General features: G+C 40.2%; 1 protein-coding gene across 1 annotated transcript in view; it reads left to right on the top strand.

Moving 5' to 3' along the window:
• LOC130910703 (junctional adhesion molecule 2A-like) overlaps window positions 1–14,973 on the top strand; it is a 51,956-nt gene that overhangs the window by 22,795 nt on the left and 14,188 nt on the right. The window contains 5 exon segments of the mRNA XM_057828213.1: window positions 2,143–2,208; window positions 4,868–4,978; window positions 7,211–7,360; window positions 7,432–7,619; window positions 13,789–13,891. Of these exon segments, the coding sequence (XP_057684196.1) occupies window positions 2,143–2,208; window positions 4,868–4,978; window positions 7,211–7,360; window positions 7,432–7,619; window positions 13,789–13,891 (618 nt within the window).

Genomic DNA, 14,973 nt, shown 5'->3' with positions numbered 1-14,973 from the left:
TTTGTTTTTTTTGCTTTTAACCAAGAATCGGGACTGTTTTATGTCCATATCGATAAAGAATTCAGGGATTTAAGCATTTATTCACAATAATTTTCAACTAATTAAGCTCTTTGTCTGTGATTCCACTTAGTCAGCTTTGACGGCCACGCCAACAAAGCATGCCCCCTATTAATCGGCCCCATGTCCCGTCAATATCATTATGAAGTCTATGCATTGACATTAAAATGAAGTGGTAACTAGCTGATTTCTTAACCGAAGATTATTTGATCTATGTCAAAACATCCATGATTGAACGTTCATTCGCTGCCACCCTCCAGCTTCACATGAATTGGTTGTCTACTAGTGATAAACTAATTTAAAACAAGACCTTTTACGCTACTCCTCTGAGTGTTAGCTTTGCGTGAGTCGCTGCTACCGTCCTAATCCACGGCGAGGGGTGGGCGGCAAGCGCTTTTAATTCACTTAATTGAAAGTTTGACAAGTGAGGGTGGGAGTCCAACGGCTTTTGGAGAGTGTTTATGACCGCTCCATGCGCGCAATACTAAAAAGGAAACGCAGAATCCATTCAACATGTCTGTCTTCCTGTTGCTAGCGAACAATGCACGGGAAGGAAGTCAGGAAGTAACCTTTTTCTCCAAATTAAACAGGGACGCGTTTTCTGCATGACTCACGCCCAGAATTTTGTCTGGCACTCCTCGTGAAAAATGGACACGTCTACAGCATTGCAATTTTTTTAGAAGCCTTAATGCGAAGTCAGTTCTCCGGAGGCTCATTTCATATTTATGTACTTTTAAAAAAATGCACGGCTCATCTTTAATTTGCTGACCTGCGGGACGGCGGCTTTCAGGCGGCGGCTCTTTAATGTTTTCGTCACAAGAATCAGGTGACCTTCACACAAGTTTGACGAGGCAAAGATTTGCCCGAAACCAGAACTCAACAAAACCAGGATTTTTGAGAGACAAATACAAGATTGAGAAGAGACCAAGACATGCTCAAGATCAGAAATCAATGAGATAAAGATTAAAAATTCATATACAGGCTGGCTAAAAGTATTGACACGGTGACACCCCTGCAATTCTGTCAGATAATGCTCAATTTCTCCCAGAAAATGATTGCAATTACAAATGCTTTAGTAGTAATATCTTCATTAATTTTGCTTGCAATGAAAAAACACAAAAGAGAATACAAAAACAATGAAATCATTATCATTTTATACAAAACTCTAAAAATGGGCCGGACAGAAGTATTGGCACCCTTTGAAAAATCATGTGATATATACTTGGGTTTGAAATCAGTAGAAGTGAATGCAAGTTTTTGTGCTATTTGAAATAAATGGCGAACCAGGCCATTGGAAATGAATGGGAAACTTTGGCCATTAGAAATAAATCTGTATGTTTTTGGCAAATTTTAGCCGAACCATACGTTTTTAGCAAAACATTGTATAGAACATTTGTGTCACATAGCATCCTGAATTTGTTGTTGTATAAATTATGTTATTTGGACAAAAACTGTAGGACAAGTCGTGTTTTGAAATTTCACTTAAATTAAAAACGAAAAAAAAAAAAAACGTGTTTTTGGCAAACCGGCAAACGCAAAAGAGCCTACGTCACGCGAGAATTCTGCTTGTTTGGGTGTAGAAACGTTATTGATGGGTCAAACGATTTAGGGTAGGCGGCGCGCCAAAGAAACCCCATTGAAAAACATAATAAATCAAATGCACCTCTAAAAATCCCATATCGGTTGATCTTCAGTATCAGTGACACGAATGTGTGATCGGTGAAGCACACCTCGGCGTCTTTAGTACAAAGCTCACGCTCTGGAGAGCAGGTTAATCTGGACAAGCTGTTGCAGAGAGCTTTGGGAGGTGTTTGGCACCCTGCGCTTAAGGAGACATACGGCCGGTTGCTCCTTAACCCGGCGGGATTAAAGCAAACGGGGGGAATAATCCCGCCTTCACACCTCGCTAAAGCAACGGCGAGCGACAGCGGCATTAAGGATTCTCCTTGTGCGGTCTGCTGGCGTTAGCCGATTCACCTTGCCCCCTAATGGATGACGAGCAATATTGCGTTGGGCAGACGGCGCTCCCGCCTTTCCGCTTGTCTCCCTGTTAACTCTTCTTCTTCTCTTCTCCGCCACATTCAGGTACCCCCTCCATTCCTGTCACTGTCTCGACCAACAAACAAAAGGTGGAGGTGCGAGAGTTCTCAGGTGAGAAAGTGTTGCACCGATACCATCTTTCGGCTCCCGATACCGATTGCCATATTATCAATGGCGGACAATGAGTAAATCTTTTAAAAATTGGTTGAAAAATATTATAGTTTAGACTTCTTTTAATATTAATGCATTGAGTTTAAATGGAAGGTCGCCCCTACCAACATGGCCGCCTTGAGGGCATTTTGGTCAGGGCGATGAAAGGTAATTTCACGCTCCTGCCATCAAGTGAAATGAGTTTATCGTTAGTTGGCATCCATTTGGATGTGTGAAGGTGATAATTCATGTCAACCCTCCCGCTTCAAACAGATTGGACTTTTAGCACTGTCAATGGCAGCCACTGAGTAAATAGCTGATGTTTTTGACGTTGGTAAAATAATCTTTTAAAAATCAGTTGAAAAAGAAGATAGTTATGACTTATTCAATGTCAATGCATTGCATTTAATGGGTATGTCGACCCTACCAAGATGGCCGCCTTAAAGGGCCTTTTGGTAGGGGCGATGAAAGGTCTTTTCATGCTTCTGCTGTCAATTGAAATGAGTTTATCGTTAATAGGCATCCACTATATTTGGAACTGGGAGGTTGGCAACGTTCATGCCATCCCTCCCACTTCAAATGGATTGGACGTTTATCACCGTCAGTAGCACACACTGAGTTAATAGCAGATGGTTTGACCTAATGAAGTGTTTTAAAAATTGGTTGAAAAAATGGATAGTTATGACTTCATTTTAATGATGGGAATATTGCCCCTGCCAACAAAGGCCTTAAAGGGCCTTTTGCTAAAGGCGATGAAAGGTCTTTCCATGCTTCTACCATCAACTGAAATAGGTTCATCACTAGTAGGCACAAGGCATCCAATCCATTAAAATGTCAAAGGTCAAAAATCACAACCACATGTTTTTCTGCCATTTAAAATGAATGGAAAATTTGGACGTTCATAGCCGCCAATGGCATAGTCTGACTTGGGTGCCAGTTGAATGTCAATGTGCTGTTATGGTAAGTGTATGATCAAAAATCACAGCCACACGTTTTTCTGCCATTTAAAATGAATGGAAAATTTGGACGTGCATAGCCGTCAATGGAATGGACATGCATGGCCTACAAAAATCCCATATACCCCCCAAAAAATACCACATAGCAAAATCCCATTTGCCACATACCAAAAAAATGCCACATAGCAAAAACCATTTTGCCACATACCAAAAAAAGGCCACATACCAAAAAAAAGTGCCACATGCTAATATCCATTTTGCCACATATCAAGAAAAACAATACCGCATGGCAAAAAAATGCCACATGGCAATATCCATTTTGCCACATACCAAAAATAATACCGCATGGCAAAAAAATGCCACATGGCAATATCCATTTTGCCACATACCAAAAAAAATGCCACATGGCAAATAAATGCCACATGTCAAACTACATTTTTCCACATTGCAAAAAAATTCACATGGCAGAATCACTTTTGCCACATCCCCGAAAAAAAAAAAAATGCCACATGGCAAAAAAACAATGCCACGTGCCAAAATCCATTTTGCCACATACCAAAAAAATGCCACTTGCCAAAATCCATTTTGCCACATGGCAAAAAAATGCCACATGGCAAAAAACAATGTCACATGCCAAAATCCATTTTGCCACATACCAAAAAAACAATGCCTCATGGCAAAAAAGTGCCACATGCCAATATCCATTTTGCAACATACCAAAAAAAATACCACATGCCAAAATACATTTTGCCACATGGATAAAAATGCCACAAGGCCAATTTTGCCACATACAAAAAAAACACCACATGGCAAAAATCAATGCCACATGCCAAAATACATTTTGCCACATATATATATAAAAAAAAAAACAATGCCACATGCCAAAAAATGTGCCACATGCCAATATACATTTTGCCACATACAAGAAAAAGGCCACATGGCAAATAAATGCTAGATGCCAAAAATCATTTTGCCACATACAAAAAAAAAACAAACAAAAAAAACAATGCCACATGGCAAAAAAAAATGCCACATGCCAAAATACATTTTGCCACATGGCAAAATCAATTTTGCCACATACCAAATGCCACTTTTCGTTCTCGCTGTAATTTAGTATTAAAAAAATACAAAAAACAAGTGGTATCAGTAAGGTATCAGTTTCAGCCGATAACACAGGGTATGGGAATCGATATCGTGCAGCACAAAAATCGGTGCAAAGTTAAAGATACACATGTCAATGTCAGTGTACATAAAAAGTTAAATCCTGGCCGATATTACACTTCATGTGTACATTTAGCAGTAATACTTCCCAGCTTTGTTTTCTTCTCATTCTACATTTACTACATCTTCTTCGGCGGCCATCTTTGTAAGGGACAAAGCGCCGCTTCTTTTACGGCTGTGTTCATAACTGGCAGCCTTCTTCAGTAGGGCGACCGGCGGTCGGAAACAATCTCGAAAAGTACAAATTGGACAACTTCCGCGTATTATTTCTTCGTACTTTCCGATGCCTGCATTTTTTAACCGTATTGGGGCACCTGCCAATACTCACTACACTACATTCGACTTGATGCTTCCTTGACAGAATAAGGCTCGAAATAGAAGCAGACGTTTTCTTTTTTAACTTTGACCGCGCCATAAATATCTCATCACTCTCCTTTTTTCAGACGCTGTGCTGTCCTGCATGTTTCGTACGGAGAGGGACCAGAATCCACGCATCGAGTGGAAGAAGAAGGGCAAAGATGTTTCTTTCGTTTATTTTGACGGGCACTTCCGAGGTGAGAGGCATTAATCAGATTGCACTGTCAGACGGGAGGAGTTTGGGACGGGAATCTGAGTTGACGGCGGTGCCAAGGCATCATTAATGTTTTGGGATGTGGATTTGATGGGAGGTAGAAATAATGAATGGTAACCCTCACCTGGCCGCAGTCAATTGCAGTTATTCAAAGGGAGAGTTGTGCTTCATCGAATTGTCAGGTAATTTCAGTTGATGACTGCAGGTCACCTGCTATTCCACTCAGATGATCGATCGGAGCAGCGAATGCAGATAATTGCCATGTTCTACCAGGGGTGGGCAAGGGATGGTTTTAGGGCGCTACTCTTTAATCCAGCTCACTGAACATACTCAACATAATCAACAGTGTTAGTGTTGTGCTCAAGACCACACTTAACCGAGACCAGAAGTGACCAAGATTTTTGAGAATCAAGACCAAGACAAGAACAAGACCGAGAAAAGGTCAAGACAAGCAGTGACCAAGACTACGACCTCTGGGAGTCAGAATCAAGACAGGACCAAGACTTGTCCAAGACCATACCTTAACGAATCAAAGACTTTTGGAAGTCAAAACCAAGAAAAACACAAGATCAAGTCGGTCCAACATTTGCCTGAATTCAGAATGCACAAAGACAGGACAAAGCCTTTTGGGCGGCGAGACCAAGATTTCCCAAAGACCAGAATTCACTAAAGCCACGACTTCTAGGACTTGTAACCAAAACAAGAACAAGATTAAGAAGAGACCAAGACTTGCCCGAGACAGTTTTGGGAGTTGAGACCAAGTAAAGACTAAGACTTACCTGAGACCAGAACTCACCAAGACAAAGACTTTTAGGAGTCACAACCAAGACAAGAACGGGATCAATAATAGACCAAGACTTGCCTGAGACCAGAGCCCACCAACACCAAGACTTTTATGAGTCAAAACTAAGATAAGAACAAGATGGATAAGAGACCGAGACTTTCCTGAGTCCAGAAGTCACCAAGAAATTTGGGATTCGAAACCAAGACAAGATCAAGAAGAGACCTAGACTTGCCTGAGACCAAAACTCACCAAGACAAAGACTTTCTGGATTCCAAACCAAGACAAGAACAAGATGAGACTAAGACTTGCTTGACACCAGAACTCACTAAGACCAAGACTTTTGGCAATCAAAACCAAGACAAAAAACAGACCGAAATGAGACCAAGACTAGCCCAAGTTCAGAACTCACCAAAACCAAAAGTCGAAACTAAGACAAAAACAAAATCCAGAAAAGACCAAGACTTACTCGAGACTAGAACACACTGTGACAAAGACAAGAACAAGACGGAAACTTGCCTTAGACCAGAAATCACCAAAACCTTTGGCATTCGAAACACAGACAAGAACAAGATCAAGACGAGACCTAGACTTGCCTGAGACCAGAACTTACAAACACAAAGACTTTTAGGAGATCCCAACTAAGACAAGAACGAGATCAAGAAGAGACCTAGACTTGCCTGAGAGCAGAATTCACCTAGACCAAGACTTTTGAGATTCCAAACCAAGACAAGAACAAGATCAAGACCAAGACTCTCTTGAGACTAGAACTTATCAAGACTAAGACTTTTGGCAGTCAAAACCAAGACTAAAAACAGACCGAGATGAGACCAAAACTCGCCCAAGTTCAGAACTCACCAAAACCAAAGAAAAAGATCAAGAAGAGACCTAGACTTGCCTGAGACCAAAACTCACCAACACAAACACTTTTAGGAGATCCCAACCAAGACTGAAAAGGAGATCAAGAAGAGAGCTACACTTACCTGAGAGCAGAATTTACCAAGACAAAGACTTTTAGGAGTCACAACCAAGACAAGAACAAGATCGATAAGAGACGGAGACTTGCCCGAGACCATAATTCACCAAGACCAAAACTTTTCGGATTCGAAACCAAGACAAGAACAAGATCAAGACGAGACCAAGACTTGCTTGAGACCAGAACTCACCAAAACCAAGACAAAAAACCAGACCAAATGAGACCAAGACTCGCTCAAGTTCAGAACTCACCGAAACCAAGACAAAAACAAGCTCCAGGATCAACCAAGACTTGCCTATGACCAGCACGTACCAAGACTTTTGGGAGTTAAGATCAATGACAAAATCTAAACTTTTATGATTCAACACCAAGGCCCCAAAAATGTGGTCTAGAACCCAGGAGAATTTACAAGCCTACTCCTGTTATCCCGTGACTTTTTCACTTCGTCCCTACCTCAGGTTCATTCGAGGGTCGCGCGAGCATCGAAGGAGCCACCGTGACGTTGCGCCGGGTCACCCAGGAGGACGCCGGCGAGTACCGCTGCGAGATCAGTGCTCCTCTAGACTCGGTCAATTTGGGTGAGACCAACGTCACGCTCAGAGTCTTAGGTAGGACTCCGTTGCTAATTTAGCATCCAAAAGTTAGCCCGATAGTGCAGCGTACTCGTATGCTCCTCCAGTGCCCCCCGACACACCGTCCTGCGAAATCCCCAGTTCAGCAGTGACCGGCTCTGCTGTGCGGCTGCGCTGTAGCGACCAGCAGAGCGTCCCGCCCGCGACGTACGCATGGTACAAGGACGACCAGCTGATGATCCCCCTGCGCCACGCCAACGCCACCTTTCTCATCGACTCGCACACTGGAGTACTGGTAATTGGACTTGAGTGTTTACTACGTACGATTGCTAACCACTCTTGTTTGCTAGCACGACTGTCAGGATGCCCACACTATCTGTTGGGGCTGAACGATATTGGAAAAAACAGACATTGCGATTTTTTGGAGTGTTTGCGATATATACAGTGGGGCAAATAAGTATTTAGTCAACCACTAATTGTGTAAGTTCTCCCACTTGAAAATATTAGAGAGGCCTGTAATTGTCAACATGGGTAAACCTTAACCATGAGAGACAGAATGTGAAGAAAAAACCCCAGAAAATCACATTGTTTGATTTTTAAACAATTTATTTGCAAATCATGGTGGAAAATAAGTATTTGGTCAATAGTAAAAGTTCATCTTAATACTTTGTTATGTACCCTTTGTTGGCAATGATGGACGGCAAACGTTGTCTGTAACTCTTCACAAGCTTTTCACACACTGTTGTTGGTATTTTGGCCCATTCCTCCATGCAGATCTCCTCTAGAGCAATGAAGTTTTGGGGCTGTCGTTGGGCAACACGGACTTTCAACTCCCTCCACAGATTTTCTATAGGGTTGAGATCTGGAGACTGGCTAGGCCACTCCAGGACCTTGAAATGCTTCTTAGGAAGCCACTCCTTTGTTGCCCTGGCTGTGTGTTTGGGATCATTGTCATGCTGAAAGACCCAGCCATGTTTCATCTTCAATGCCCTTATTGATGAAAGGAGATTTTCACTCAGAATCTCTCGATACATGGCCCCATTCATTCTTTCCTTTACACAGATCAGTTGTCCTGGTCCCTTTGCAGAATAGCCCCAAAGCATGATGTTTCAACCCCAATGCTTCACAGTGGGTATGGTGTTCTTCGGATGCAATTCAGTATTCTTTCTCCTCCAAACAAGAGAACCTGTGTTTCTACCAAAAGGTTCTATTTTGGTTTCATCTGACCATAATACATTCTCCCAGTCCTCTTCTGGATCAGCCAAAAGCTCTCTAGCGAACCACAGACGGGCCTGGATGTGTACTTTCTTCAGCAGGGGGACACGTCTGGCAGTGCAAGATTTGAGTCCCTGGCGGCGCATTGTGTTACTGATAGTAGCCTTTGTTACTGTGGTCCCAGCTCGCTGTAGGTCATTCACTAGGTCCCCCCGTGTGGTTCTGGGATTTTTGCTCACCGTTCTTGTTATCATTTTGACGCCACGAGGTGAGATCTTGCATGGAGCCCCAGATCGAGGGAGATTAGCAGTGGTCTTGTATGTCTTCCATTTTCTAATAATTGCTCCCACAGTTGATTTCTTTACACCTAGCGTTTTACCTATTGCAGATTCAGTCTTCCCAGCCTGGTGCAGGTCTACAATTTTGTCTCTGGTGTCCTTCGACAGCTCTTTGGTCTTGGCCATAGTGGAGTTTGGAGTGTGACTGCCTGAGGTTGTGGACAGGTGCCTTTTATCCCGATAATGAGTTAAAACAGGTGCCATTAATACAGGTAACAAGTGGAGCCTCGTTAGACCTCGTTAGAAGAAGTTAGATCTCTTTGACTGCCAGAAATCTTGCTTGTTTGTAGGTGACCAAATACTTATTTTCCACTCTAATTTGGAAATACATTCTTTCAAAATCAAACAATGTGATTTTCTGTTTTTTTTTTTCTCCACATTGTCTCTCATGGTTGAGGTTTACCCATGTTGACAATTACAGGCCTCTCTAATCTTTTCAAGTAGGAGAACTTGCACAATTGGTGTTTGACTAAATCCTTATTTGCCCCACTGTATTGCGATATTAAAATGAGATGAATTTTCACCAGACATGAATAGCTCTTTATGGGAAGACTTTGATTGACTCACTATGACCACATTGTATTCATTAGAGATGTTCCGGTCCGAACACTTGATCGAAAATTGGGCCGGTCGATTGATATTTAATGAAAAATATATATTCATGTTTTTCTGATTCTCACCCTCCCTCCTGCGAAGCAATGCGACCAAACTGTTTTTCGTGGTCACCAGTGCAGCTGGCGTTAGGTACTTAAAGTTAATGATGTTGACAGGTTTTTTGCTTTGATCTGGCCTGAGACGCCTCCGTAGCTCTTCGATCAAAGCACAAATGTGTTAATCACTGTTAAACTTGGTACACAGTCTGAAGTCTGCTGTAGCAACTCATTCATTGTGTAAGTGAAAGACTGTTCTCGGCTGTGTGAGCGTCAAAGTACGGAGCCCCTAAAGCACAGGTGTCAAACCGATTCCAGAAAGGGCCAAGTGGGTGCAGTTTTGCTTTCCAACCAATGAAGAGGACACCTTTTCACCAATTAGATCTTTTACATGTGTAATCAGTTAAACTTTGTCAGGTGCTGCTTGTTTCAGCAGGAAGTTCATTGGTTAAACTCTCCGCGCGTTATCGGTTGGAACAAAATCCAGCACCCACTTGGCCCTTTCTGAAATCGGTTTGACACCTGTGCCCTAAACGAACATTGACAGATATGAAAAAAATTTAAGCAATCTGGTGTGCACCAGATTGTTTCTAGTGTGCACCAGATATCGTCAAAATAAACATTAGCATTATATATTTAAGCTAGCGGACTTTTGCTATGCAAGTTAGTCAATTGTTGTAAACATTAGCACAGTTCGCCAGTAGGTGTGAACATTAGCATTATATAGCATTGAAGCTAGCGGACGTTTGCTATACAAGTTAGCCAATTGTTGTAAACATTAGTACTATATACAGTGCCTTGCAAAAGTATTCGGCCCCCTTGAATCTTGCAACCTTTCGCCACATTTCAGGCTTCAAACATGAAGATATGAAATTTAATTTTTTTGTCAAGAATCAACAACAAGTGGGACACAATCGTGAAGTGGAACAACATTTATTGGATAATTTAAACTTTTTTAACAAATAAAAAACTGAAAAGTGGGGCGTGCAATATTATTCGGCCCCCTTGCGTTAATACTTTGTAGTGCCACCTTTTGCTCCAATTACAGCTGCAAGTCGCTTGGGGTATGTTTCTATCAGTTTTGCACATCGAGAGACTGACATTCTTGCCCATTCTTCCTTGCAAAACAGCTCGAGCTCAGTGAGGTTGGATGGAGAGTGTTTTTGAACAGCAGTCTTCAGCTCTTTCCACAGATTCTCGATTGGATTCAGGTCTGGACTTTGACTTGGCCATTCTAACACCTGGATACGTTTATTTTTGAACCATTCCATTGTAGATTTGGCTTTATGTTTTGGATCATTGTCCTGTTGGAAGATAAATCTCCGTCCCAGTCTCAGGTCTTGTGCAGATACCAACAGGTTTTCTTCCAGAATGTTCCTGTATTTGGCTGCATCCATCTTCCCGTCAATTTTAACCATCTTCCCTGTCCCTGCTGAAGAAAAGCAGGCCCAAACCATGATGCTGCCACCACCATGTTTGACAGTGGGGATGGTGTGTTCAGGGTGATGAGCTGTGTTGCTTTTACGCCAAACATATCGTTTTGCATTGTGGCCAAAAAGTTCAATTTTGGTTTCATCTGACCAGAGCACCTTCTTCCCCATGTTTGGTGTGTCTCCCAGGTGGCTTGTGGCAAACTTTAAACGAGACTTTTTATGGATATCTTTTAGAAATGGCTTTCTTCTTGCCACTCTTCCATAAAGGCCAGATTTGTGCAATGTACGACTGATTGTTGTCCTATGGACAGACTCTACCACCTCAGCTGTAGATCTCTGCAGTTCATCCAGAGTGATCATGGGCCTCTTGGCTGCATCTCTGATCAGTTTTCACCTTGTTTGAGAAGAAAGTTTGGAAGGACGGCCGGGTCTTGGTAGATTTGCAGTGGTATGATGCTCCTTCCATTTCAATATGATGGCTTGCACAGTGCTCCTTGAGATGTTTAAAGCTTGGGAAAACTTTTTGTATCCAAATCCGGCTTTAAACTTCTCCACAACAGTATCTCGGACCTGCCTGGTGTGTTACTTGGGTTTCATAATGCTCTCTGCACTTTAAACAGAACCCTGAGACTATCACAGAGCAGGTGCATTTATACGGAGACTTGATTACACACAGGTGGATTCTATTTATCATCATCGGTCATTTAGGACAACATTGGATCATTCAGAGATCCTCACTGAACTTCTGGAGTGAGTTTGCTGCACTGAAAGTAAAGGGGCCGAATAATATTGCACGCCCCACTTTTCAGTTTTTTATTTGTTAAAAAAGTTTAAATTATCCAATAAATGTTGTTCCACTTCACGATTGTGTCCCACTTGTTGTTGATTCTTGACAAAAAAATTAAATTTCATATCTTTATGTTTGAAGCCTGAAATGTGGCGAAAGGTTGCAAGATTCAAGGGGGCCGAATACTTTTGCAAGGCACTGTAGCATTTAAGCTAGCAGACTTTTGCTATGCAAGTTAGCCAATTGTTGTAGTATATAGCATTAAAGTTTCGCTCTTGAGACCCCCAATTTTGCCAAATTTCAAAATTGTCCAATATGCATGTGCGATACATAATGGAAAGCTTAAAATCTCAATTTTCAGGGGGAAGAAATATTTTGAACAGGAGGGCATTAAAAAAAAAAAAAAAAAAAATCCTAACTGGAGGTGAGAGCACGCGAAAGCATAAATAAAGACGCCATGATTTTAACAAGATATTACTGCTTACTTACCTCTTTTCGATCCAAAAACTCCATGTAGCACGTATCACTGAGTGTCAAGACACAGCTGTGAATGGCCACAGCTGGATTTTTGGGGGGAATTTATGGGTGAAACATGGTAATATAACAAGGGTCGCGATGGAGAAATCGCAGACATCAAGGAGTAATCGAGATTTTCATTTTCATATATTTACCCTTTTAAACGTTTTTTTTTTTTTTTTCCTTTGTTTGGATCGATTATTTATCATCTAAAATTTGGGGAAAATGCGACAGTAATGAAAAAAATACAATTAAGTGATAGTTATTAGGTAAATATCCGTGACTTTTTTACAGACGCCAATTTTTTCATTGTGACGTAATTTGTTTAAAAGTATGAAAAATGCGAGTGAATAATTTTTTAAAGTCGCTTTTAAAAAAAAAAAAAACTAAATATATATCAATTAATGATTCTACGCTAAAAATGACAGACATTTCGAATAATAAATATGATTACTTACCCTCTTTTTATGGCTGGATTGAAACAAAAGTGGTTGCGCGACGTCTGTGAACGGGGGTTTCCAGGGTAAAACAGACAAATTAAAAATAGTTTGGGGGGCTTATTGCGCCATGAATCTGCTATGGCAGCATATAGACATATTGTTCGATCAAACACAACAGTTCTTATGGCTTAAAATACAGCAGTTTATTTTAAAGAGTGGTGCAAGAGCAGAAACTGCTTTTTCAGCCTTGTCTGTGTTTTCCGTCCTATGCAAGTTAGCCAATTGTCGTAAACATTAGCATTATACAGCATTTAAACTAGCAGGCTTTTGCGATGCAAGTTAGCCAATCGCAACAATTCAACAATTGGCTAACACCAGAAACAACCTTTTTTTTATCCGGCATCGGATACGGACTCGGTATCGGCAGATTTTCAAAATCAGGTGACTCAGACTTGGCTGCAAAAATATGTAATCAGGACATCCCAAGGACATCATATAATATCGTTTAATCTAGGCTAAGGGGGTTTATCTGTGAATGACGAACACTGAGTTTAAATGAAGAACAACAAAAGTTTACATATAAAACATAAAAACAATTGCACGTCCTGCGATGGGACTATTGCGCAAGCGCACATTGCGATGGCGATGTTCAAACCATATATTGTGCAGGCATACTATCTGTCCAGTGCATGATTGATCCGCCAGCTGTATTGAATTGCAAACTACAGCAGCTACGGTGGTACAAAATATGTCAGGTTGCCTACACGATAAGATGCACTATGGAATATAGACGATGGAGTATTAGTGCCAAACAAAGAAAGAAAAAAAATTGGACTATGACATTAAAGTTGACTTTAAGGTATTAGTACAAGAATAAAGCCGTAGTACAGTGTTACGTAAATATAGTTGTAGAATAACGAAATAACTGGGTATCAAATTCAATACATTTGCAATCAAATATCACATTTCATATTTGATACTTTTGACAACCCTAAACTTCGGTAGTTTGCAGTTCGAGATGCGGACAGATAATGTACTGACATGGATGAGGAGTTTGCTAAAGGAGCGTCTTGTCTTGTCCGCAGGAGTTCAAAGCCGTGGCTAAAAAGGACAGCGGTCACTACAGCTGCCGGGCTTCCAACGGGGTGGGAAAGCCCACCGTGTGTCAGGGCAGGCACATGACCATAGGTGTGTGTACGAGTGTGTGTGTTTGCTTGCACCCACACCTTTCAGTATCGGATAAAATCAGACGAGCACTGAAGAGGAAAGCCCGCTAAGGTTTTCGCCGTGCTTCTAAAATATTAAAAAGCGCTCACCTTTAGTTGCTAGGGGGATGAATACATTTTATGAATTAACTTAAGTTTTGTTTGTTTTGATTTTTTTTTTTTTTTGTCATAAAGGGCATCTAGCAACCAATTATTCAACGCATTATTTCATAAGGATGTTTTGTTTCTTTGTGAAGTTGTTGCTCTGTATTGGGGGGCTGACAACACAAATAGGAAGAGAGAAAAGGAGCATTGGAAGGATACAGGAGTGCACAAAAATTGTGTCGATAAAATATAATAAATATGGAAAATTAAACGGAAGAAATGCAGCTAAAAATGAGGAAATCTGAAAAAAAAAATAATATATATATATTTTTTTAAAAATAAAGGTTATTCTAGTAAAATTAATTTTTTTAAAAACTTAGAATTTTTTTAATTTACATATATATATTTAAAAATATTAATTAACATTTTTTTGCTTTTTTATTTTTCAGATTTGCCAAAAATATTTTTTCTTTAATGTTTATTTTTATTTTTTTCCCATTAATTTCTTTTTTTTTCTTTTTCTTTTTTTTTTTTTTAAATTTGATAACATAAAAATCTGACAATAATAGTAAATAATAATAAATGTGTGTTTTTTTTTTATTTAGAATATTTACTTGTATTTTTCAAATTTAATGGAGATGGATGGATTCATTATTTTTTAAAATATGATTATTGTTATGCACTTCTGTATTCCCCACAATGTTTTGATATGCTAAAAATACTAAATATGAAAAATTAAATTGAAAAAAAAACTCAACAAAAAATAAGAAAATCCCAAAGTAAAAAGTGCACAAAAATAGTGTCAATTAAAAAAAATAATATTGAAAATAACATTGGGAAAAAAATTACAGCTAAAAATGAGAAAATCTTAAAAATCATATATTTTTTAGTAAGTAGGAATATTTTAAATCTATATATATATAAAATTAACAATTGTTTAAAAGAAAATTGCTTCTTTTT

The sequence above is a fragment of the Corythoichthys intestinalis genome, chromosome 2 (assembly GCF_030265065.1).
Source record: "Corythoichthys intestinalis isolate RoL2023-P3 chromosome 2, ASM3026506v1, whole genome shotgun sequence".
NCBI classification, from domain to species: Eukaryota; Metazoa; Chordata; class Actinopteri; order Syngnathiformes; family Syngnathidae; genus Corythoichthys; species Corythoichthys intestinalis.
This window is presented reverse-complemented; position numbering and strand designations above follow the sequence as displayed.